We start from the raw sequence: 26,962 nt of genomic DNA, 5'->3' as shown, positions 1-26,962 counted from the left end.
AAGAAAAGAAAAGAAAATACAATGCTTTAAATATTGGCTTTCAACCTTGGCTGCATTTTAGAATCCCTTGGGATACTTAAGAGTTCTAGTGCCCAGGCTTTACTCACTTCACAGAATTATTAAATCAGGTACTGGAATGGGACCCTGGTGTTTTGAGAACTCTTTGGTGATCCCAGTGTGTAGCTGAGGTTATGAACCGCGGATCTACTAGTGATTCTTAACCAGTGTGTGGGTCAGGATTATCTGTGGACCTTCAAAATCTCCTGGGACATTGTTTTTCACGGGTTAGCTGTATCAGAATCACTTGGAGGGCTTGTTGAAATGCAGACTCCTCCCACCTTCATTCCAGTTTAGTCCCTTTGAAGTGTGGTCCAAGAATTTGCATTTCTAAAAAGTTCCCAGATGATGATGCTCCTGATAGTGGGGGTGACTCACTTTAGGAACCACTACCACAGGTGCTGAGAACATGTAGTGTGTTATTAAAAATCCTTTATTTTCAGAATTGTTAGTAGAATTTTAGTGTTACATAAAATTGTTTCATGTAAATATATCTTTAAATCCTAATACAGAAGTATAGAATAAGAGCAAATATGGCTTAAGGTGTACAAATGGTAATTGTTTATTCCTATCTTGATACTGATCAATAAATTGTTTCTCGTAACGTAAGAAAGAATTTTGTTAAGGAAACTTGAACAGTCCAAAAGATGGCACCATAGAGCTTTTTTTTTTCTTTTTACTATAGAAAAAGTTTTTTCTATCAAGGACAATAATAGTTTTTACCATCTTTTGTTATCTATCATGAAGAGTAAATAGCACAGTGCTTAGTAGATGGGATGGCTAGATTCCATTATGTTTCAGATTTGAACATTTACTCAATATTTTGGTCTTTGTTAAAGTAAAAAAATGAATGTTTCTTTTTAAAATTTTCTTATTTTTATTTATTTTTAATTTTTATTAATTTTTATTTTTTTCCATAGCCCAGCTACCCTCTCCCTACCCCCCTAACCTCCCAGCAACCCTTAGTTTGTTTTGTGAGATGAAGAATCTCTTACGGTTGGTCTCCCTCCCCATCCCAGCTTGTGCTGCTTCACTTGGTTGGTCACAGTTATATAAGGTTATGTCATTCCAGTGTTTCTGCAGGAGATGAACAATTTTTTTGAATAAAAATGCAAAAGAATAGTTCATTCTGTTTTGTAGAAAGATTTTTAATTCCTTTGCCCTTTATTTTAAATATCTGAATTAATATTTTCTCAAGTTAATATATATAGAAAGACAAATGATTAAAAACCAGTATTACTTTTAGGTAGATATAGAACAGAACAGTGTTTAAATTTTTACTCCATATGCTTAGTACCACCCATATTTCCCTCTCAACTGAACTCGATTTAAAGAGCTTTCAGATTTCTTCCTTTCTTCTTTTCTCCATTCCTTCGTTTCTCCTCTCTCACAATGCATCTCACAATGCATTTTACAATAGAAATCAGGTTAACTCCCCCAAGCCAACTCAAAACATGGGTGCAATATGGTATTGTCTCTCTCAAAGTGGTAAGATGCTGCTGGCAAAAGGCTTTGTGATGAAAATAATGGAAATTTTAAAGTTCTGTTTTTTGGGGGTAAAGATTTTATTTATTTGACAGAGACACAGTGAGAAGGAACACAAGCTGGAGGAGAGGGAGAAGGAGAAGCAAGCGTCCTGCTGAGCAGGGAGCCCGATGTGGGCCTTGATGTGGGGCTCGATCCCAGGACTCCAAGATCATTACCTGAGTCAACTGAGCCACCCAGGCACCCTGGAAAATTTACAGCTTTAAGGCATACTTTAGAAAGGGGTATGTTCAAAGTAGTAGAAAAGTGGACATTGGAATGGGAATAGTGAGTGTAGACAATACCCCGGTGACTTTGCGGGACACAAGCTAACCACGTGGAAAATTGACTAGTGCTTAGTTACTGAATCAGATTAAGTTTAATCACTCCTAAATGTCATTGAGATGTCCTTTTTTAATGAGGAGAATTGATAGTCCTCAGAAATTAAATTATATTAAGGTCCTGCAAAGGTCTTTGAGGAAATAGTTGCATCTTCAGTTTTAAAAGGTATTCTGTTTTAGTGATATTTGATATTTTTGATATTTAGTGATGTTTGAATTGACATTTTAAGAAATGATTTTAATTATAAAATGCTGGTTTTTTTGTAATACTTTTTAGTTACTTAAGAACCTGAGCCCTTACGAAAAAAGAGATGCAATGATTTTATTAACTAAAGATTTTTGAAGAAACTTTGAGTTCACCTTACTTGGGTATACTTCTCCCCACCACCACCACCATCATTTAATATAGTACTCTTTAATGTGTTTACATTGTATAATGAAAACACGGAGACATGCGTGGGCTATCCCATTTTTTAAATTTATTTTTTTTTATGAGAGAGCAAGCACAGGGAGGGGAGGGGCAGAGAGAGAGAGAACCTTAAGTAGGCTCCTTGCCCAGCTCAGAGCCCGACATGGGGCTCAGTCTCATGACCCTGAGATCATGACCTGAACCAGAATCCAGAGTCGCCTGCTTAACCAGCTGAGCCATCTGGGTGCCCTTAGGCCTTGACATTTTTATTAATTTAATTTAATTAATTTTTTAAGATTTTTATTTGAGAGAGAGTGAGAGCTAGAGAAAGAGAGCGCGCACACGTGTGAGTGCGCACACACTGGGAGAAAGAGAGAAGCAGACTCTGCTGAGCAGGGAGCCCAATGTGGGGCTTGATCTCAGGACCCTGGGATCATGATCTGAGCTGAAGGCAGATGCATAACTGACTGCTCCACCCAGGTACCCCAAGACCATGCCATTTTTAAATGGAAAATCCAAGAAAGCTTTCAAAAGATGAAATATGAAGTCATTAACAAAACCTTGAAAAAGGCTTATATATATGCTAAGCTACTCTCTCTCTAAAAGAATGATTTTAATTTTTTTTTTAAGATTTTATTTATTTTACAGACAGAGATCACAAGTGGGCAGAGAGGCAGGTGGGGGTGGGGGGAAGCAGGCTCCCTGCTGAGCAGAGAGCCCGATGCGGGGCTCGAGACCTGAGCCGAAGGCAGAGGCTTTAACCCACCAAGCCACGCAGGCGGCCCTAAAAGAATGATTTTAGAATGACCAACCTTTGTCCAGTGAGTCGGAATATTTTGATGATAGACATAAGAATCATAATTATTATGATTAGACATAATGTTTATTGTCCTTTTTCTTCAGGTTTTTATTGACTTGTAAAGTTGTAATATACTTAAAGTATACAATGTGATGGTTTGGTACACAAGTACATTGTGAAAGGCTTCCCACCTCAGACCTTATTCATCTTATAACTGAAACTTTGTACCCTTTTACCAGTCTCTTCCTATTTTCCCCACCCCTCCAGTCTCTGGCAACCACTGTTCTACTCTGTTTCTATGAGTTAGACTGTGTTTGTTTTTTTTTTAATTTTTAAAAATGTTCCACATGTAAGTGATACTGTTCAGTATTTGTCTTTTTCTCTTTGACTCATTTTACTGAGTTTAATGCCCTCCAGACTTCATCCATATTGTCAAAAATGGCAGGATTTCTTTCTTTTTTAAGGCTGAATAAAATTCCAATACACAAATACACACACACACACATACACACACATATACATTTTCTTTATCCAGTCATCTGTGGGTAGATGTTTTCATAACTTGACTGTTGTGGATAATGCTGCAGTGGGCATGGGAGTATAGATAACTCTTGGAGATAGTGATTTTGTTTTCTTCCGGTATTGTCCGGAAGTGGAATTGCTGGATCACACGGTGGTTCTAATTTAATTTCTCAGTGAATCCCTCCATACACTTCTTCATAGTGGCTGTACCAGTTTGCATTCCCACCCATAGTATACTAGGTTTCCCTTCTCTTCACACCCTTGCTAGTATTTATTATCCTTTGTCCTTTTTTTTTTTTTTTTAAGATTTTATTTATTTTTTTGAGAGAGAGACAGTGAGAGAGAACACATGCACAGGAGCCGGGGGAGAGGGAAGTTCACCGCTGAGCAGGGAGTCTGATGCAGGACTTAATCCCAGGAGCCTGGGGTTCCTGGGGTCATGACCTGAGTGAAAGCAAACGCTTAACCAACTGAGCCACTCATGTGCCCCCTTGTCTTTTTGATAATAGACATTCTAGCAGGTGTGAGGTGATATCCCAGTATGGTATTGATTTGCATTTCCCTCATTTTACTGATGTTGAACACCTTTTTGTGTACCTTTTGGCCATTTTTTTGTGTCTTCTTTGGGAAAATGTCTCTTCGGTTTATTTTTTAATCAAATTGTTGGGTTTTTTTGCTGTTGAGTTGTAGGAGTTCCTTGTGTATTTTGGGTATGAAGCCCTTTTTGGATATATGGTTTGCAAATATTTTATCTTAGTCCATAGGTTTTTTCATTTTGCTCGTGGTTTCCTTTGATGAGGAGAGGCTTTTAGTTTGAGTAACCCACTTGTTCGCTTTGCTTTTGTTGCCTTCGCTTTTGGTGTCACGTCTGAAAAATCTTTGCCAAGACCAATATCAAGGAGTTTGCCCATGTTTTCTTCTAGGTGTTTTATGGTTTCAGGTCTTACATTCTTTAATCCATTTTGAGTTGATTTTTTGTGTATGCTGTAAGATGGGTTCCAGTTTCATTTTTTCCTATGTGGCTATCCAGTTTTCCCAGCACCCTTTATTGAAGTAACTGTCCTTTCTCTATTGTATATTCTTGGCTCCTGTGTTGAAAATTAATGGGCCATATATATGTGGCTTTATTTCTGGGTTCTCTATTTTCCATTTGATCTGTGTGGCTTTTTTTTTTTTTCTTCTTCTTTTTTTTTTAAATGCCAGTGCTGTTGTGTTTTGATCACTACAGCTTGTAATATATTGAAATCAGGAAGGGTGATGTCTCCATCATTGTCCTTTCTCAAGTTTGTTTTTGGCTCTTTGGGGTCTTTTGTGTTTCTGTACAAACTTTGGTTGTTCTATTTCTATGAAAAATGCCATTGGAATTTTATTAGGGATTGCATGGTATCTGTAGGTTTCTTTGGATGGTATGGACATTTTCTTTTCTTTTTTTTTTTTTTCCAAATGACTAAAAGTTTATTTTATACATTGGATATACATAAGAAATAATTAAAAAAAAAATGTACCAAAGAACAGACCCCAAACTAGGGATAGTGCAGACATTTTAACAGTATTCTTCCAATCCATGAGCACAGACTATTTTTCCATTTATTTGTGTCTTCTTCAATTCCGTTCACCCGTGTCTTAGCAGTTTTCAGTGTATCTTTCAGCTCCTCAGTTAAATTTGTTTCTAGGTATTTTCTTCTTCTTCTTCTTTTTTTTTTTTAAAAGATTTTATTTATTTATTTGACAGACAGAGATCACAAGTAGGCAGAGAGGCAGACAGAGAGAGAGGGGGAAGCAGGCTCTCCACCGAGCAGAGAGCCTGACGTGGGGCTCAATCCCAGGACCCTGAGATCATGACCCGAGCCGAAGGCAGAGGCCTTAACCCACTGAGCCACCCAGGCGCCCCTTTTCTTCTTTTTGATGTAATTGTTAATGGGATTGTTTTCTTCTCTTTCTGAAAGTTTGGTGTTAGCATGTAGAAAAAATACAATTGGTTTTCATGTATTAATTTTGTTTCCTGAAACTTTATGAAATTATTTTATTCTAATAGTTTGTTTGAGGGGGAAGTCTGTAGTTTTCTAAAAGTTTTAGGGATCATGTCATCCCTAAACACAATTTTATTGCTTCCTTTCCAATTTGGATGCCTTTTATTTATTTTTCTTGCCTAATTCCTTGGGTTAGGACTTTTAGTACTATGGTAAGTAAAAAGTGGCAAGGGCGGATATCCTTGTCTTGTTCTCCATCTTAGAGGAAAAGCTTTTAGCTTTTCACTGTGGAGTATAACGTTAGCTTTGGGTTTGTCATGTATGGCCTTTATTATGTTGAGGTACATTCCATCTATACCTAAATTATTGACGGTTTTTATCATGAAACAATGTTGGATTTTGTCATATGTGACTTTTCTGTATCTATTGAAATGATCATATGATTTTTATCTATGGAGATGATCATGTGACTTTTATCCTTCATTTTGTTAATGTGGTATGTCATATTGATTGATTTGCATGTTTTGAACCAGCCTCGCATCTCAGGAATAAACCCCACTGGATCATGGTATGTGATTCTTTTAATGTAATGTTTATTTTAGTTTGCTAGTATTTTGTTGAGGATTTTTGCACTGTTCACCCAGAGTATTGGCCTGTAATTTTTGTTTCTTGTAGCATTCTTGTCTAATGATAGATACTCCTATTGCTAGGTCAGCTTGTATATGTCAGGGTGACCTAATTTCAGATATAGCAATATAACTCACATACAGATCGGGCTCTGTGATTTTTTTTTTTTTAATTCAGTTTAGTTAACATGTATAGTACTAGTTTCAGGGGTAGAATTTGGTGATTCATCAGTTGCATATAACACCCAGTGCTCATTACATCAAGTGCTCTCCTTAATGCCCATCCCCCCATTACCCCATCTCACTACCCACCCTCCCTCCAGCAACCCTCGCTTGTTTCCTGTGGTTAAGAGTCTCTTAAGCTTTGCCTCCTTCTCTGTTTTTATCTTATTTTTTCTTCCTTTCCACTATGTTCATCTGTTTTGTTTCTTAAATTCCATGTATGAGTGAAATCATATGGCATTTATCTTTCTCTGGCTCTTATTTTACTTAGCACCAGACCCTCTAGTTTCATCCACATCATTGCAAATGGTGAGGTATCATTCTTTTTGATGGCCGAGTAATATTCCACTGTGTGTGTGTGTGTGTGTGTGTGTGTGTGTGTGTGTATCCCATATCTTCTTTATCCATCATCTGTTGATGGATAGTTGGACTCTTTCCACAATTTGGCTATTGTGGACATTGTTTCTATAAATACTGGGGTGCATGTGCCCCTTAGAATCACTATTTTTATAGTCTTTGGATAAATACCTAGTGGGCTCTGTGATTCTCATTTGTCCTTTGCAGTTTTAGGGTAGAAGCTGCCAGTTGCAAGTGTGATGAAAGTAGACTTGAATTTGATATGCAAAGGTAAAGGGTTACCATCAGGACTAAAGAAAGGTACTGCAGTGCATTTGCCTTGGGAAGTAAAAATAAAAAGAACTATATTGACAGGTGAACTTCTCTACAGAGAAAGCAATAAAATTATACTAAAAGTGGAAGACTAATTAGAAAAGAGAATATGAAATAGTAGTAAGACTGCAGGGGCTGTGCAAGGAAGAATTAGGAAATTTCCCTTGGATATTTCTAAGTGTGTAGAATATGTACTTATAGTTTATTCATTTTTATCTGTATTCACTGTTGACTTTCTCCAAGTGTAGATGATTATATTCTTTTTCTTGCTAGAGAGGGGTAGAGTCTCCTTCCCTCCTTTGGTACTCTATGATTTCCTTCTGCCTTATTAGGGGAGAGTTAGGCTGGCTTTTAGCTGCACAATTTCTGATCATATATCATTAATATATATTTATATGTGATATGTATGTGTTATATTGGACACATGTACATGTATAATTATAAATATGCATATATTGGGGGATGTGCTCATTGAGGTAAAAAACCTTGAGTGTCAATCTAGGAGATGTGTATTTTCAGGTTATTTCAAATGTATGCTTTAAGTATGACATATTAGAATTTTTCTATTTCCTGGATTTAAAAAAATTGAAACATAATTGACCTATAATATTGTATTAGTTTTAGGTATGTCACATAATTATTTGTTATGTGTATATACTGCAAAATGATTACCACAGTAAGTTAACATCCATCACCACAAATGGTTAACAATAATCTTTTTTTCCTTGTGATGAGAGCTTTCAAGATTTACTCTTTTAACAACTTCCAAGTGTCCTCCTGGCTTTTTTATTAAAAACTATACCTGAAGAATGGTAGACTGTTAACATGTAAATATTTCTACTTCAGTTATTTGTTTCTACTGAATATCCTTTACATCCAAATATAATGTGAAGTATGCATCAACAGCAGGAGGGAAATTTTCATTTCGTGCTGATCTCTGCAGTCTATTAAAATACATTAACATTATATAATCAATATATTAGTATCATTAATATGCAGTACTAGCCTATTAATGCAAGAAGCACAATAAAGTCTTTGTTTTTACTGTGGAGGCTACTGGTCAGACTGCAAATCTAAGGCATGTGGTCCTAGAGATACATTATGAAACTTATAGTCATGATATTAACTTTCATATTGTAATGAAATTATGATGGAAACCTATTTAAATTTCTAACAAAAATGTGTACCTATTTCAAAGCTCTGCTTATAATCCTGAATGATGATGAGAGACGACTCTCCCATACTCTGATACTGTGATGCAGTGTTTGTCCTGGGCAGGAGCTTCCTCATTGTCCCTGATGAGAATTTAAACCCATGACCCTTTGTATGAGCCTTAGTCACATCACCCCATTGTGTGCCTTTCTGAGTGAGTTGCTTTCATAACTGTGGTTGTTGGCTTTGTTTACTTTGTAACATTTATTTTTAATTAAAAACTTTTTGTGAAGCAGCTTCAAATTTTATAGAAAATATGCACTAATAATACAGAGAACTTTTATATATTCTTCATATTCCCTGTGATTTCTACATTTGTTTTATTCTTTCTTCTCCTACCTCTATGAAGAATTTCTTTTTAACCATTTGAGAGAAAGTTGAAGACATGATAACTGTTGTTAAATTGTTCAGTAGGTATTGTCTAAGAATAAGGACACCAAAATCAAGAAATTTAACAGTGACCCAGTACTGTTATCTGGAACATTTCTTTTTCAAGCTCCTAATTTAATTGTTCTATATATGTCCTTGTTTGTTTACTGGGGGGTTAATCTTGCCATTAATATAAATTATGGAGTGGTTGACTTTATCTTAAGTTAACTTTAAATATCCTTGTAATTATCAGAGCACCTGTGTGGCTCAGTCGCTTAAGCATCTGACTCTTGATTTTGGGTGAGGTCATGATCTCAGGGTCATGGCATCAAGCTTGTCCACGTGCTTAGTGGGGAGTCTGCTTAAGATTCTCTCCCTCTCTCTCTGCCTGCCACCCCTACCTGCCCGAGCTCTTGTGCATAGCAGCACATGCATGAGCACTCTCTCTCTCTGTCTCTAAAATAAACAAGTAAAGCTTTAAAAAATCTTTATCCATTTTTTAAAAATGTTGCTTTTTGTTTCAAATAGTATATTATCTGGAAATACAGAAATGATGCTTATTTCTAACGGCTAATTAACATAATTTTGAAGGATTTAACTGTGCTTTTAATTATAATAAGGTCTTTTTTAAAGCCTTAAATAGGGGCGCCTGGGTGGCTCAGTGGGTTAAGCCGCTGCCTTCGGCTCAGGTCATGATCCCAGGTCCTGGGTTCGAGCCCCGCATCGTGCTTTCTGCTCGGCAGGGAGCCTGCTTCCTCCTCTCTCTCTGCCTGCCTCTCTGCCTACTTGTGATTTCTCTCTGTCAAATAAATAAATAAAATCTTAAAAAAAAAAAATAAAGCCTTAAATAAAGCTGTGCCAGCCTTTCCCCTTTACTGAGCAGTCTAAAAATTCATCTATGTCTGTTAATTAAAACACAGTCTTAGGGGTGCCTGTGTGGCTCAGATGGTAAAGCGTCTGCCTTTGGCTCAGGTCATGATTCCAAGGGTCCTGGGATTGAACCCTGCTTCTCTTCTCTCTCTCTTTCTACTGCTCCCCCTGCTTGTGCTTTCTTGCTCTGTCAAATAAATAAACAAAATCTTTAAAAAAAAAAAAAAAAGAAAAAGTTTTAGGTTGCCTAAATTTTGCCTTTTTTTAAAAAAAAGATTTTTTTTAATTTATTTATTTGATAGAGATTACGAGTGGTCAGGGAAACAGGCAGAGAGAGGCGGGGAAGAAAGCTCCCCGCTGAGCAGAGAGCCCTATGCAGGGCTCGATCCCAGGACCCTGGGATCATGACCTGAGCTGAAGGCAGAGGCTTTAGCCCACTGAGCCACTCAGGTGCCCCACGATTACTTCAAATAGTATATAAATGCACCATAAACAAAAATAACAAATTATAGACTTCAAAATTAAGAACTTTGCATTCCAAGACATCACTAAGAGTGAAAAAGCAAACCACAGACTGAAAAATAAGTCTTGGAATGCAAGTGTCTGGCAGAGGAATCCTGTTCAGAATGTATAAAGAACTTCTGTAGTCCATACAAAAATCCAGTGCAAAAATGAACGGTAGATCAGAGTAGACATATCATAGGGATATCCAGAAAACAAATACAACAAACATTCAATTGCATTAGTCAAGGAAGTGGAAATTAAAATCACAATGAAATCCTAACATATACTCATTAAAATGGCTAAAATTATGAAAGACAAGTTCAAGTATTTTTGAGGATGGGGAATAACAGACTCATATAATGCTGGTGAAGTAGAAAATTGGTACTACTGCTTTGGAAGATTGCCTTTTTTTTTTTTTTTTAAAGATTTTATTTATTTATTCGACAGAGAGAGACACAGTGAGAGAGGGAACACAGCAGGGGGAGTGGGTGAGGGAGAAGCAGGCTTCCTGTGGAGCAGAGAGCCTGATGTGGGGCTCGATCCCAGAACCCTGGGATCATGACCCGAGCCAAAGGCAGACACTTAACCACTGAGCCACCCAGGTGCCCCTGGAAGATTGCCATTTTAAAAAATCTATTTATGTATTTAAAAATTTTTTTTATTATTTTTCTTAACATATAATGTATTATTTGCTTCAGGGATGCAGGTCTGTGAATCATCAGGCTTACAGACTTCACAGCACTCATCATAGCACACACCCTCCCCAATGTCCATAACCCCACCACCCTCTCCCTACCCCCTTCCCCTGGCAACCCCCAGTTTGTTTTGTGAGATTAAGAATCTCTTATGGTTTGTCTCCCTCCCAATCCCATCTTGTGGAAAATTGTTATTTTTAGATGTTAATTGAATTTGTTTCCTTTGACCCAGTAGTTTTACTCCCTGGTATATACCCAAACAAAATGTGTGCACTTACGCACCAAAAGACATGCATGAGAATGGTCACTGAATCATTATTTGCAGTAGCTCAAAGCCAGAAAGCCTAACTCGCTATTTATAGTAGAATAGATCAATAAGCTGTTTATTCGTCCAAAGGAATGCTGTACGATGAAAAGTGATGGCTGCACACATGAATGAATCTCACACAGAAGTGGCTGAAAGACAAGTAGTATATACTCTGTGATTCTGATTATATTGAGATAAAATCAGAAAGCATAAATCTTATTTTGTTGGAAGCCAGGGTAGTGGTTGCCTCAAGGATGGAGGGAATAATGACTGACAGGGTACATGAAATAATTTCTGATCATTTTTATCTACATTCTGGCTACATGGGTGTGTTAACTTCGGGGTAATTCCTTGGACCTGTATACTTACCATTTGTTACTATTTGTGTATTTTTGAATGTGTATTATATGTCAATTAAGAAAACTTTTTTAAATATTTTATTTATTTATTTGACAGAGATCACAAGTAGGCAGAGAGGCAGACAGAAAGAGAGAGAGAGAGAGAGGGAAGCAGGCTCTTGTCTGAGCAGAGAGCCCGATGCGGGACTCGATCCCAGGACCCTGAGATCATGACCTGAGCCGAAGGCAGCGGCTTAACCCACTGAGCCACCCATGCGCCCAGAAAACTTTTTTAAAAGCCAGTGTGGCTGACCTGAGTGCAAGTGAGGAAAGTAGAGAATTGTAAATTCCAAGATCAGGGCGCTAGAAAGGGCTCAGGCCATGGCCTTATCAGCCACGAAGAGTAATTTCTGGTAATACTGTATTGGGAAGTTACTGGAGAATTTGGGGCAGGAGAAAACCTTAACCAATATACACTTAATAATCTTACTTGGCTGCTGTGTGGAGAATAGACTGTGGCAAGAGCGGAGGCACGAGCGCCCAGCCCAGGCAGGAGATCCTAGTGACTTCAGCTAGGGTTGTGACAGTGCAGATGGGAACCGTGGACCGATCCAAAGTATATTTTGGGGTCAGAGCTATAAAGACCAGTTCATAGGTTAGATTAAGAAATTAGAAAGAGGATGATGCTGAGGTTTTTGGCCTGAGAAGCTGGGTGAGTGGTGGCGGGATTTACCGAGGGAGTCGCACATTTAAGGAGGTATCAAGAGATTTACTTCTGATGTCTGAACATTGAGAAAAGTACTAGATGTTTAAGTGGAGACATTAAGTAGGCAGCTAGATGTAAAATTCTAGAGAAATCAGGATGGCGAAATGATTTTTAAATCTTTAATGTTATGGTGCTTGAGTTCCTGGGCTCTTGGAAGGCATCACGCGGGAAGAGAATCCGGAGTGAACCGAGTGCAGGTGAGTGGAGTAGAGGGATGACCCCGATCATTTGTGGGGGCAGGTCGCGTCTGTGTGTCAGGGAGAAGAGAAAGAGCAACTCCTGTGACGGAAGGAAGACCAGGCGAGTAGGTGTCTCAAAGTCATGTGTTTCCTGAAGTGGGGACGAGGCAGCTCCGCCACATGCTGTGAGATGCCCAGTTTAGATGAGCGGAGATTCGAGTAGTGGGTTCGGCGGGATGCAGGGGGAGAGTGTTTGAGGAGAGTTAGGAATTAGAATGACATCTTACATTTGGGGAATGAGTCTGCACAGTGTAACCATTAATAGAATAAAATTGAAGACTTTGAAGGCTTTTTCGTCTAGCAAAGGGTACCAGCTCAGATTAATGGTTAAAAAGTGTGTAACAGTAAATTTTGAAAGTTCCAAGGGGGACTTACTGTAAACAATCTATAGTGGGTTCTTTTATATAAGATACAAAAATTAGCTCTGAATCTGCTGCAGAGTTCCTACATCCTTTTCAGTGCTGATCAGCATTTATATTCTTAGTACCTCCAAGGGCAGTGGCTAGCATTTTTTCCAGCCTTCCTCCTAATTAAAAGGTCTTTAAAATTGGCTCTTAATGGTACTTGTGTCAAGTATCTCTTACTCTGAAAGCTCATTATTAATAAGTTCTTTCTAAAATCTTAGAGTCTTTGATTTCGTTCATTTTATCATTTAATACAAGATAACTGAATCTGTAGTTTCTACGTCAAAAAATACGGGGCTCGTAAGTTTCTTTGTCTTTTGATTTCAGGAGGTAGATAAAGCTGGGCTGTTAAATGGTTCTCTTGCCGGACAAGGGGTGCTTCAGAAGATGTGGTGGAGGGGCTGGTCTGGAAGCGCAGTGTCAGCAGGACGAGGCGCACGGGCAGCTTATGTTGTGTGACGCTGGGGCGTGACAGGATGTAGGTCTGGTTCTAACTGAAAACGTAGCAAGAGACTTTAATAACTGGAAAGAGCACGGACTCAACCAGATCCAGGAAAGAGAACGGAGCAGCTATTAGGTGCAGAGATGAAATGGGAATCCACAGACAAAAATCGGCGGCATTGCTAGACGTCTGAAAACTGAACTACGAGCTATGTCTGCTGCTTCCTTAGGTTTGCTTTGTTCTCAGTGCTGTGTGCGCCGGATGCAGCCTTCTCGGTGTATTCGTCGTCACCGTGTGTAACTGCTGCTCTAGCTTGGCGGTCATGTCTTTTTCAGTTCAGATTTCAAATGAGCTTTAACCGTTGGCTGTCGTCAACTCGCAGCAGCCCACCGTGTTTTAGTTTAGATACCTTAGAGTGAGAACCTTGCCTAGTGCACTTTTCGTTCTCTCCTTTGTTCCCTGTGCCTTACAGTTCCGGTTAGCCTCGATCGGCTGCCCTTGGGTGCCCATCCCTAGCTCAGCCACTGCTCAGGGAAGGGCGAAGTCTTTGGTTATATATAGGGCAGTGATAGGGCAGACAGTGGCCTTCTCTCGTATGTCTTCCTCACTTTAAAATTATATGATTAATTGAAATTATAAAGGCTTGGAATTTTGGAGGAAGGGCAGGAAGGCCCTGTGGTTAGTGGAATAAGTACACGTACGGGAGGTGAAGTGAGAGGTAGGCTGGCCATACTGCGTAGAGCCTTACAGGCCATGCGCAGTTTCGGGTGTTTGTGTGTCTCAGATAAGTGTCCACATTTGTTCAGATATGTATTAGAGATACATAGGGAAAAAGCTGAAGGGTTACGTAACAAATTAGTAATAACTGTTTCTCTGGAAAGAGGGAGGAGGCTAGGATTGGGGTTGTGGTCAGATTTTACCTTTATATGTAAATATTTGGTAATGGGGGATATAGCCATTGCTGTTTGTGGAATTCAGAGTTAATTAAAAGAGGTGGGCGGCAATGACCAGAGGAGGTTTGAAGCAGGGTCAGTCCTTGAGGCCTGAAGCTGTGCAGCCCCAGGGAGGCAGTTCTAAGCCCTAGGACTCAAAAAAGAAGAAAGTTGGAGAACTGGGGATCCAGTCCAGCTCTTAAGTTCTTAGCAGGACATTCCTGAGCATTAATAACTTGCAGCTACAATGTGATAAACTGAAAGTGGAGAGAATATGAACCAAGGACTTCTAAAATAATAAAGTAATCCTTAAACTAGTAGTGCTTTCTTCATTAAAATTCGTAAGACTTCCTAATCTTGCAGTATATATGGTTGAATTGGGGTCAGCATTGTCAGTTGGCTGTGTCATCATCGAACTCCTATGACATGATATTTGCCTGTACGAAGACTATCAAACATTGTGGATTTAACTTATAAGTGTTAACACTAAGAGATGTAGGTAGTGGCTGAAGAATTTTATTCATTTTCTTGTTTATTTACATGGTCTTCTAAAATTTAAGCTTAGTGCATATAGCATGTAAAATTTATAAGAAATGTGTGTATGTTTTAGTGTTTCTTAAGAGGTTTTAAAGTTTCAAGAAGGTTTATGTTTTTATTATTCTTAAAGATTTTATTTTTAAGTGATCTCTAGATTTTTATAAGTAATTTTTATAAGTTTATAAAATTTATAAGAACTTTGTGTGTGTTTTTGTGACGTAAGAGGGTTTTAAAGTTTCAAGAACCCTTAAGTAATCTCTACACCCAACGTGGGAAAAGTTTCAGGAACTTTTAAATGGCTGAACTGAGTATGAAAACACTTGAAAGCGTTGATGAAACTGTGATGAAAGATTAAAAGAACCAGATAGAAATGAGGCCCTTTCTATTTAATGCTTAGAGAATCTGAAGTGCCTGATACCGCTCTAAGCACTTTATATGTTTTAACTCATTTAATACTATGCTGACAAAGACTACACTGGTTAAAAAGGATCAAGAATGAGAAGAACTGGGACGCCTGGGTGGCTCAGTTGGTTAAGCAGCTGCCTTCGGCTCAGGTCATGATCCCAGCGTCCTGGGATCGAGTCCCACATCGGGCTCCTTGTTCTGTGGGGAGCCTGCTTCTCCCTCTGCCTCTGCCTGCCACTCTGTCTGCCTGTGCTCTCTCTCTCTCTCTCTCTGACAAATTAAAAAAAAAAAAAAGTGAGAAGAACTAAGATAGTCTAACAGAAGTTCTGAGTAATGAGAAAAGAACATAATACAGGGACTGCGTTCGTAGTGTGAGCCCTGGTGTTAACTGGGTACTTTGTCGTCACAGGTATACTCTTACTCATTTTACTCAACTGTGTTTTTTTCAAATATGTTTATTCAAAGCTTGCTGTTAAGTTTTCCCTTTTTAGTGACATTCAACAAAGTAGAGATAGACTTCCAGCCAAATCTTATCTTCTAAAACTTGAGTTTCATAATCAGTTTTTAAGAGGTTGTACATTTGACCCTGGTAAATGTTGTATCTGAGAAAAATGATGTTACTAATGTTGGGAACTACGTAATAAATGATGAAACATGTGAATATGTGTGTTAATATGCTAGTCGAGGCCACTGAAATTAGCTAGAATAGCTTGGTTGTGCTCTTTTGATGACAGGTTCCACCGGTGACAACAGTCAGCGGTTCTGGGAACAGTCACTGTTCTGTCATGCTGTACTGGATTTGAAGTAGAGGGAAGGGGGAAGAGGATATTAAGCAAAACACGAAATGCTGATTGGAGACATCTTAGCTAAAACAGTCTATTCCAGATACCAGCAACACCCATATATTTTTTTTCCAGCACTCCTGAAGTTATGTATTTTAGGGTTTTTCTCCAGTGTATCTCCTAAAAGAAATTCTTGTAGAATATAAAGATAGTTTACTTGGTTTAAAATGTTTGTGTGTGTATGAGTTTGCATATACTTTTTACAGTGTCTTTAAACAACTTTTTGCCTTATTTTCCTAGGGAGTTGGTCTCTCGGTTCACGGGCGATTCCGAGCGGCGACTGAAAAGTCTCTTTTTGCCTTATTTTCCTAGGGAGTTGGTCTCTCGATTCACGGGCGATTCCGAGTGGCGACTGAAAACTCTCTCTTCGCGATGCCAGAAACAGCAATAGGTAAAACCCCCAATTTTTCATGATTACTTTTAGAATTATCTTTGGATGCATTTCAGATTACACTGTTGTTAAAGGAATTGATGGAATCTTACTGAGATAGAGCAATGAAAGAATCCTTAAAAAGAAATTAGGAAGATACCTGAAAGTTATATTAACTTAGTAGTCGGATCCAGAAACACAAAAGAAAAGAATATTTAACCAGCAACACTAACACACCGGTTGTTAGGAGAAAATGGTCTTGTTTTCAGATCTACAATCCATTTTTTTTTTTTTTTTTTTTTTTTTTTTTTGAGAGAGAGTGTGGCGGAGGTGACGGGGCAGAGGAGAGAGAATCCCAAGCAGGCTCCACGCTCAGCTCGATCTCACATCCCTGAGACCATGACCTGAGCAAAATCAGTAGTTGGACACTTAACCTACTGAGCCACCTAGGTGCCCCCGTTTTGAAATTTTTGTGCATGCTGTAAAATACGGATCAAAGATATAGATCAAATTTTATGATTCTGCACATAGAGATACAGGCATTCACACACTACATTTTGAAAAGCTGTTGTTTCTCCACTGATGGCTTTTGGACCTTGGTATGTGTTATATTGGTGCCAACACTGCAGTCTTGATTACTGTTGCTTAATAGTAGAAATCAGGTAGCGATAATTCTCCCATTTTGTTGTTTCCCACAAGTTGTTTTAGCTATAAAGATCCTTTGTATTTCAATATGAATTTCTGAGTCAGTTTGTCAATTTCAACTTAAAAAGCCTGCTAGGATTTCGATTAGGATTGTCTAAAATTTAAGGAGAATTGACAACAATATAGAATCTTCGACCTGAGAGCAAGGTATATCTCCCATTTATTTAGGTCTTCTTTAATATCTCTAAGCCAAGTTTTGTAGTTTATAGGTCTTACATACCCTTTGTCAGATTTTTCCTTAACTATTTCATATTGTTTGTTACCATTTTAAAAATTCATTTCTGACTTTTAGTTACCAGTATAGAGAAATACCACTTATTTTTTTAATGAAGCATAATTGACGTACAGTATCTTAGTTTAAGGTGTACATCATAGTGATTCTATACTTTTATACATCACAGAATGATTCCCACAAGAAGTCTAGAGCCAACTGTCACCATACAAAGTTATTATATTGTTGACTATATTTCCTACACTGTAGATTTTATCTCCGTGACTTACTTATTTTGTAAGTTTAAGTTTGTACTACTTAATCTCCTTCGTCTGTTTTGCTTGCCCCCAATCCATCCCCATTGTGTTAACCGAAAGTTTGTTTCCTATATTTCTGTTTTGTTTTGTTTTTTAGATTCTACACATAAATGAAATCACATGAAATCACATTTGTCCTTCTCTGATTTATTTCACTTAGCATAATACCTCTAGCTCTATCCATACTATTACAAATGGCAAGAGTTCATTCCTTTTTTTGTGGCAAATATTCCATTGTATGTGCATGTGTACCGCATCTTTTTTTATCCCTTCTTCTGTTGATGGACACTTTGGTTGCTTCCATGTCTTGGCTAATGCCTCAGTGAACAAAGCGGCAGATATATTTCCCTGAATTGGTATTTTTACATTTTTTCTGATATCTACCCAGAAGCGGAATAGCTGGATTATGTGGTAGTTCTGTTTTTAATTTTTTGAGGAATCCCAGTACTTTCCACAGTGGCTGCACCAATTTCTATTCCCACCAGCAGTACATGAGGGTTCCCTTTTATCCTCATCCTTACCAACAGTAGTTTTTGGCTTTTTTGAAGGATAGCCAATCTGACAGGTGTGAGGTGGTATCTCGTTGTGGTTTTCTTATAAAATTTTATTTCACTTTTTAAATTAAGTTTTTATTTTAATTCCAATAAAGTTAATGTACAATGTTATATTAGTTTCAGGTGTATCATATATTGATTTAATACTTCTATACATCACCCAGTATTTCAGTACTCAGCACAAGTAGCCTCCTAAATCCATCCCTAAAACCCACCCATTATTTTATCCATCCCCCATCCACCTCCTCTCTGGTAACCACCAGTTTGTTCTCTGTAGTTGAGTCTGTTTCTTGGTTTGTTTCTCTCTCTCTCTCTCTTTTTCCTTTGCCCATTTGTTTTTTAAATTCTATATATGAGAGAAAACATATGGTACTTGTCTGTGACTCACTTATTTTGCTTAGCATTATACTCTCTAGCTCCATCCATGTCATTACAAATGGCAAGATTTCATTCTTTTTTATGGCTGAATATTCCTCTACGTGTGTGTGTGTGTGTGTGTGTGTGTGTGTGTGTGTGTCAGTGATCTCTCTATCCGTTCATCTATCAGTGGACACTTGGGCTGCTTCCACTATTTGACTGTTGTAAATAATGCTGCTATAAACATAGGGGTACATATATCCCATCAAATTAGTGTTTTTTGTATTTTGGGGGGTAAATACCCAATAGTACAAATACTGGCTTATAGGACAATTCTATTTTTAACTTTTTGAGGAACCCCCATACTGTTTTCCACAGTGGCTGTACCAGTTTGCATTCCTACCAACAGTGCAAGAGGGTTCCTTTTTCTCCACATTCTTGCCAACACTTGTTTCTTGTATTTTTGATTTTAACCATTCTATGGGGTGGTATCTCATTGTAGTTTTGATTTGTATTTCCCTGATGATGAGTGATGTCAAGCATCTTTTCATGTGTCTGTTGGTCACCTGGATGTCTTCTTTGGAGAAATGTCTGTTCATGTCTTCCCATTTTTAATTGGATTATTTGTTTTTTGGGGTATTGAGTTGTATAAGTTCTTCATATATTTTGGGTACTAATCCCTCATCACATATGTCATTTGCAAATATCCTCTCTCATTCAGTAGGTTGCCTGTTAGTTTTGTTGATTATTTAAATGTCTTCTCCCATTTAGTAGGTTTCTTTCAGTTTTGTTGTTTCCTTCACTGTTCAGAAGCTTTTTATTTTGATGTAGTTCCAGTAGTTTAATTTTTGCTTTTATTTCCCCTGCCTCAGGAGATATATCTAGAACAATGTTGTTATGGCTGATGTCAGAGAAATTACTGCCTATGCTCTCTTGTAGGATTTTTATGGTTTCAGGTCTCACATTTAGGTCCTTAATCCACTTTGAATTTACTTTTGTGTGTGGTGTAAGAAAGTGGTCCTGTTTTGTTCTTCTGTGTGTTGCTGTCCAGTTTTCCTAATGCCACTTATTAAAGAGACTATCTTTTCCCCATTGTATTTTTTCCTTCATTCTTGTAGATAAATTGACCATTTATGTGTGGTTTTATTTCTGAGCTCTCTATTCTATTGCATTGATCTATGTGTCTGTTGTTGTGTGAGTACCATACTGTTTTAATTTGTATAGTTTTGTAGTACAGTTTGAAATCAAAGAGCATGATACAGCTTGTTGAATTATATGGATGTTGAATTATATGATACAATTATATGATAGAATTATCTTACGGAGTTTCCATCTTATGTGACTTTGTCTTTCTCTTGCTGCTTTTAAGGTTCTTTATTTTTAAGTTTTGCTACTTTTAATTATTATGTCTTGGTGTGGGTTTCTTTGGGTTCATCTTGTTTGGGACTTTCTTTGATTCTAGGACCTGGATGTCTGTTTCCTTTCCTGGGTTAGGGAAGTTTTCGGCCATTATTTCCTCAAATAAGTTTTCTGCCCCTTTCTCTCTCTTCTCCTAGGGCCCCTATAATGTAAATAATATGTACACTTGATGTTTTCATCTCTAAAGCTCCCCTCAATTTTTTAAAATTATTTTTTCTTTTTGTTGTTCTGATTAGGTAATTTCTACTATTCTATCTGCCAAATGCTGAGTTGTCCTTCTGTATCATTTCAGTTATTTTTCACTTCTGGTTCTTGTATTTTCTCTTTGTTGAATTTCCTTCATTCTTAAGTGCAGTGAGCATCTTTACAACTAATACTTTGAAATCTTTATCAGGTGCTTTACCTGATAAATTACTTAACCTCTGTTTCCTTAAGGTTTCCCCACACCCCCCCCCCCCAGGGTTTTTTCTTCTTTGTTTGGAACATCTTCCTCGGTCTCCTCATTTTGTTTGACTTTCTGTGTTTGTTTCTGTGCATCAGAATAGCTACCAACCTCTCTCAGTCTTGGAGGCGTGACCTTGAGCAGGAGCATCCTCTATGTAGACTGGTAAGCCTGGCAGCATTGGCTAGTTGGAGCTGGAGCAGGGCTGGGCTAAGAGTGTGCTGCTCTGGGGTTACCTTGACAGAACACCTGTGGCTGGGGTGGGTACCTTCAGCAGACAGCTAGAATGTGTGTGGGCTAGGAATCTGAGACTTGCTAGGGCAGTCCTAGTAGCTTGGCTAGAGTGCCCAGGCCCTGCTCCTGTCTGCACTGTGAAGGTGGATTGGTGGGGGGGGCGAGGGAGGGTGGAATGTAAAATATGGTGCTTGTTGACACCTCTGACCCCAGAGAGTTCCAGCAGTTCCTTGCCCATTTGGTGGATGCTGTAGGGTTAGTAAGTAGATTTTCGTCACTTACATTCTAATTGCTCTTTAAACAGCTGTGTTTGTTTCATTTTTTTTTTCCTCCACTGTGGGTGAGTTTGTGCAAGGGCCCCTCACTGATGTCCCTCCTTACCATAAGGCATTACATTGGGAATGGTTTCCTGTGGTTACTGTCTGTATCTCTGTCTCTCCTGCTGTTGTATATGAGGTTCCCCCATAATTTTTTTGTGCAGAAGCTGTTCAGTTCTTTTTCAACAGGAATTGCTCTACATGTAGATGTAGATTGACTGTGTCTGTGGAAGAAGGTGAATTCAGGATCTTCCTAAGCTACCATCTTGGACTGCCACCTGAAGTACAATTGATTGTGTATTGACTTTGTGGGCCTACAAACTTCCTAACTCATTTATTAGTTCTGGTAGATTTTTTTTATAGATTGTATTATATTTTTTATATAAATAATTACATCATTTACAAATAAAGTCACTTCTACATTTTCCTTTTCAATCTGGATACTCTTTATTTTCCTTGCCTTAATACCCTGGGTAGAACTCCCATTACAGTGTTGAACAGAGGTGACTGTGGGCATTCTTGCCTTCTTCTTGATCTTAGGGAAAACGTTCAGGCCTTCAAATAAGTGGGAAGTTAAGTGTAAGTTTTTCGTAGGTACACTTTATCAGGATGAAGATATTTTCTTCTATTCTGGAATTGCTGAGGGTTTTTATTAGGAATGGATTTTGAATCTAAAAAGCCAAAACTTTTTCTGCGTCAGTTGAGGTGATTATTGGTTTTCCTTTTTTAGTTAATGGTGAATTGCTTTGACTGATTTTTCAACATTAAACTAGCCTTGCATTCCAGGGATAAATCTCACTCGGGTATGAGGTGTTATATTTTTTATATGTTGTTAGGTTTGATATACTCTAATTTTATTTGGAATTTTTGCATCTGTGTTCATGAAAGACATTGGTTTGTGGTTTTCTTGTAATGTCCTTGCTTCCTTCTGGTATGGGGGTAATGCTGGCATTTTCTGGAGGAATATCTGTAGAATTGGTATAATTTTTTCTGTGTTTGGTAGAATTCATCAGTGAAGCCATCTAGACCTGAAATTTTCTTTGGCAGAAGGTTTTCAACTATAAATTCAAAGTCTTTAATATATGTAGGGCTATTCAAATTATATATTTCTTGTACAAACTTAGGGTGCATCTTTTAAGAAATTTGTACAATTTATTAGCATAATGTTTTTCATAAAGTGAAAACTTTTTGTGGGGGACACAACTCAGTCCATAAAAGGGATTTATCAGCATATAGATGTTATCTAGAGCCATAATGCTAAGGAATTGTGTGTGTAGGAATGGCCTAAGATCAAGGCTAGGCATAGCAGCATGTAGAGGTCAGGCAAAGGAAGTAGACCCAGCAAGGGGGAATGGAAAAAAACGGCCATTGAGACGGGCAGAAAGAGAGAAGGTAGTACCTGGGACAGAGGAACGTATTTCAGGACAAAATGTGTTTTCACTTGGGCAGAGCGCTACTGAGGCTGTGGGGCAGGTAGTATATAGTGTAGAATGCATGTAGAGTGTACAATGTTGGGGAGCTGAAGGAAGAACAGAGTGGCTGGAATGTGGTAAATGAGTAGTAAGAGATATACTTGAGAAAGTGGTTGTGGGGGCCTTGAAGACTGATAAAGTATTGGTTTTAATCTAAGAGAAATAGTTATGGAAGAGTTTTAAGCAGTAGAAGGCAAAACTCTTATCAAGATCTGTGTTATTAAAAAGATCACTCTGGCTAGTATATGGAGAAATTTCAGGAGAAGGAATCAGTAGGTCATAATCACTGGGGCGTGTTAAAAGGGTGGTATGAGAAGGTGTCAAAACTGGATGGTTGTGGACTTTTTGAGGTAAGTGATACTAGAAGAGAGATGATAGGAAGTCATGAATTCAAATTTAGAACTATCTTGTTTGAGGTGCTACAAGATACATACAGTAGAATGCTGCTAATTTTTTCAAGTCTAGGAATGTTTTGGCAAGTAGAACTGGAAAGAATTTGGGTGCTTGTATTTTTATCTCAATTTCATTAAATGAAGCAATCTTAGAATAGATATCTGGATTATAAAACTAGAGGATCACAGTTGTTTAAGGACCTCTTAAATATGAAGAAGTCATATACTGGCATGTATTTGCATATATGCTATTTTCAGTTGTTACCAGTAGAGGGAATAAGGGAATTTAAAAAAAAGAAAAAGTGGCTAAGAAAAGAGTAAATGCAAGTGATTTTATTAAGTATAAACATTCTTGGTATAGCTCTAAGATTATTGCATCACTTTAAATATCTTGAATGCTAGGGAGAAGTCAATATGGCGGAGGAGTAGCAGACTGAGATGACATCAGGTAGCAGGAGATCAGCTAGATAGTTTATCAGACCATTCCGAACACCTACAAATCCAGCAGGGGGTCAAAGAGAAGAAGAGCAGCAATTCTAGAAATAGAAAATCGACCTCTTTCTGAAAGGTAGGACTTGTGGAGAATGTGAATTCAAAGCAATGGGAAGATAGACCACGGGGTGGGGGCGGGGTGCTGGCTCCGGGCAAGCGGCAGAGCAACGGAACACAAAATCAGGACTTTTTAAAAGTCTGCTCCACTGAGGGACATTGTTCCAGAGACTAAGCGGGAGTGGAGCCCTAGCGGGGACAGTGTGGTCTCAGGTCCCATGGGTCACCGAAGGATCAGGGGTGTCTGAGTGCCACAGAGCTTGCAGGTATTAGAGCAGGGAAGCCGGCTACAGATATGGAGCCCAGGAGTGAGCTCTCAGCTTGGGGTTACCTTAAACTGTGATCCATGGCACTTCAGGCCTCTGCTTCTTGAGTAGGGATCCCACAAGTAGCAGATATGGGGAGACCTCCCAGGAAGAGCAGCAGTGATCTGCTGGGTTTGGAGACTCCAGGCGGGGCTGTGTGCCAGAGACAAGAGACGCTTGCTCACAGGCTGGGTGAGCTCAGCGCACGGCTGGAGACCAGGGAGATGGGAGTGATTGAGAGATTTTTTCTGCAGAGTGGGGCCCCGAGCTCTCGGCTCCTCTGGGCCGGAGAATGGGAGGTCACCTTTTCATTCCCATCATCTAGAATTCTACAGAAAGCGAAAAGCATTCAGGGAACAAAAGCTCCCAAGAGCGAACCTGAGCAGATTACTTAGCCCGGACCCTGGCAAGGGTGGTACAATTCTGCCTCTCTGGCAAAGATACTTGAGAATCACTACAACAGGCCCCTCCCCCAGAAGATCAGCAAGAAATCCATCCAAGACCAAGCTCACTTATCAAGGAGAACAGTGGAATTCCAGAGGAGGAGAAAGCAAAGCATGGAATTCATGCTTTCTCCGCATGATTCTTTAGTCTTGCAAAGTTAATTAATTTTTTTTTAATTTTATTTTTTTCTTATTCTAATTTTTTTAAACTTTTACTCTTACCTCTTTTAATGCTTTTAAACTAGTTTATCTTAACAGTAGCTTTCATAAAAAAATAAAAATCTTTTTGAACCTTCATTATTATAGTCATAGTTTAGCCTTCATGTATCTAACTTTATTTTTTGTATACACATGGAATTTTTTCCTTCTAAAAATTTTTGGGATACAACTTCTTCTAATAGATCAAAATATACCCTAAATCTAGCAGAGGACTTTGTTCTAGTCTTCAGCCTGAGCAAATTTTCTCCACTTTTTCTTTCTTTTCCCAACCAGCTTATCTTATCAACTCCTTTTTTAGAATTTTTTTAAAATTTTCATCTTTACAGTCATATTTCATCCCTTCATCGTATTTACCTTTATTTGTGTGTGTGTGTGTGTGTGTGTGTGTGTGTGTGTGTGTGTGTGTGTATACACACACATATATTTTTCTTTCTTTAAAATTTTGGGAGGTAGTTTCTTCTAAGAGACCAAAGTACTCCCAAAATTAAGTAGGTGGCTCTGTACCATTCACCAGTCTAATATCTATATTTTCTTCTTTTTTAAAAAAATTTTTTTAACTTCTTTTTACCCCCTTTCTTCCCCCCATGATTTGGGGTCTCTTCTGATTTGGTTAACATACATTTCTGTGGGGACTTTGCCACCCTTTTAGTATTTTATCCTCTCCTTCATATATTCTTAATCTGGATAAAATGACAAGGCGGAAAAACTCACCACAAAAAAAAGAACAAGAGGCGGTACCAAAGGCTAGGGACCTAATCAATACAGACATTAATAATATGTCACATCTAGAGTTTACAATGATGATTCTAAAGGTGCAAGCTTGGCTTGAAAAGGCATGGAAGATATTAGAGAAAGCCTGTCTGGAGAAATAAAAGCCCTTTCTGGAGAAATAAAAGAACTAAAATCTAACCAAGCTGAAATCAAAAAAGCTATTAGTGAGGTGCAATAAAAAAAAAGTCAGAAGCAGGCTCTTACTGCTAGGATAAATGAGGCAGAAGAGAGAATTAGTGATACAGAAGACCAAATCATGGAGAATAAAGAAGCTGACCACAAGAGAGACAGGCAACTACTGGACCACGAGAGGAGAATTCGAGAGATAAGTGATACCATAAGATGAAACATTAGAATAATTGGGATTCTAGAAGAAGAAGAGAGAGAGAGAAGAGCAAAAGGTATATTGGAGCAAATTATTGTAGAGAATTTCCCCAATATGGCAAAGGGAACAAGCATCAAAATCCAGGAGGCGCAGAGAACCCCCTCAAAATCAATAAGAACAGGTCCACACCCTGTCACCTAATAGTAAAATTTACAAGTCTTAGTGACAAAGAGAAAATCCTGAAAGCAGCCCTGGACAAGGAGTCTGTAACATACATGGTAACAATATTAGATTGGTAGCAGACTTACTCACAGAGACCTGGCAGCCCAGAATAGAGCTGGCATGATATAGTCAGAGCACTAAATGAGAAAAACATGCAGCCAAGAATACTATATCCAGCTAGGATATTATTGAAAATCAGAGATATAAAAAGCTTCCAGGACAAAAACTGAAAGAATTTGTAAACACCAAACCAGCTCTATAGGAAATATTGAAAGGGTCCTCTAAGCAAAGAGACAGCCTCCAAGTAGTAGACCAGAAAGGAACGGAGACAATATACAGTAACAGTCACCTTACAGGCACTACAATGGCACTAAATTCATCTCTCTCAGTAGTTACCCTGAATGTAAATGGGCTAAATGCCCCAATCAAAAGACACAGGGTATGAGAATGGATTAAAAAACAAAACAAAACAAAAAACCATCAATATGCTGTCTACAAGAAACTTATTTTAGACCCAGAGACACCTCCAGATTTAAAGCGAGGGGGTGGAAAACAATTTACCATGCTAATGGACATCAGAAGAAAGCTGGGGTGGCAATCCTTTTATTAGATCAATTAGATTTTAAGCCAAAGACTATAATAAGAGATGAGGAAGGACACTGTATCATACACAAAGGGTCTGTCCAACGAGAAGATCTAACAATTTTAAATATCTATGCCCCTAACATGGGAGCAGCCATTTACATAAACCAGTTAATAACAAAATCAAAGAAACACATCAACAATAATACAATTATAGTAGGGGACTTTAACACTCCCCTCACTGAAGTGGACAGATCATCCAAGCAAAAGATCAACAAGGAAATAAAGGCCTTAAATGACACACTGGACCAGATGGACATCACAGATATATTCAGAACATTCCATCTCAAAGCAACAGAATATACGTTCTTCTCTAGTGCACATGGAACATTCTCCAGAATAGATCACATCCTGGGTCACAAATCAACTGGTACCAGAAGATTGGGATCATTCCCTGCATATTTTCAGACCATAGTGCTCTGAAGCTAGAACCTAATCACAAGAGGAAATTTGGAAAGAACCCAAATACATGGAGGCTAAAGAGCATCCTTCTAAAGAATGAATGGGTCAACCAAGAAATTAAAGAAGAATTGAAAAAAAATTCATGGAAACAAATGATAATGAAAACACAGCAGTTCAAAATCATTGCAAAGGCAGTCCTGAGAGGAAAATATATTGCGATACAAGGCTTTCTCAAGTAACAAGAAAGGTCTCAAATACACAACCTAACCCTAAATATATAGGAGCTGGAGAAA

At 38.3% G+C, this 26,962-nt stretch overlaps 1 protein-coding gene across 6 annotated transcripts in view; it reads left to right on the top strand.

Moving 5' to 3' along the window:
• HIBCH (3-hydroxyisobutyryl-CoA hydrolase) overlaps positions 1-26,962 on the top strand; it is a 102,266-nt gene that overhangs the window by 41,806 nt on the left and 33,498 nt on the right. For all 6 annotated transcript variants that reach the window (XM_047720587.1, XM_047720586.1, XM_047720588.1 and 3 more), the window contains one exon: positions 16,314-16,392. In XM_047720587.1, the coding sequence (XP_047576543.1) occupies positions 16,314-16,392 (79 nt within the window). The remainder of the gene's footprint in view (positions 1-16,313; positions 16,393-26,962) is intronic.

The sequence above is a fragment of the Lutra lutra genome, chromosome 3, assembly GCF_902655055.1.
Source record: "Lutra lutra chromosome 3, mLutLut1.2, whole genome shotgun sequence".
In the NCBI taxonomy this organism is placed as follows: Eukaryota; Metazoa; Chordata; class Mammalia; order Carnivora; family Mustelidae; genus Lutra; species Lutra lutra.
Note: the sequence above shows the minus strand (reverse complement) of the source record. Positions and strands in the feature narration are given on the sequence as shown.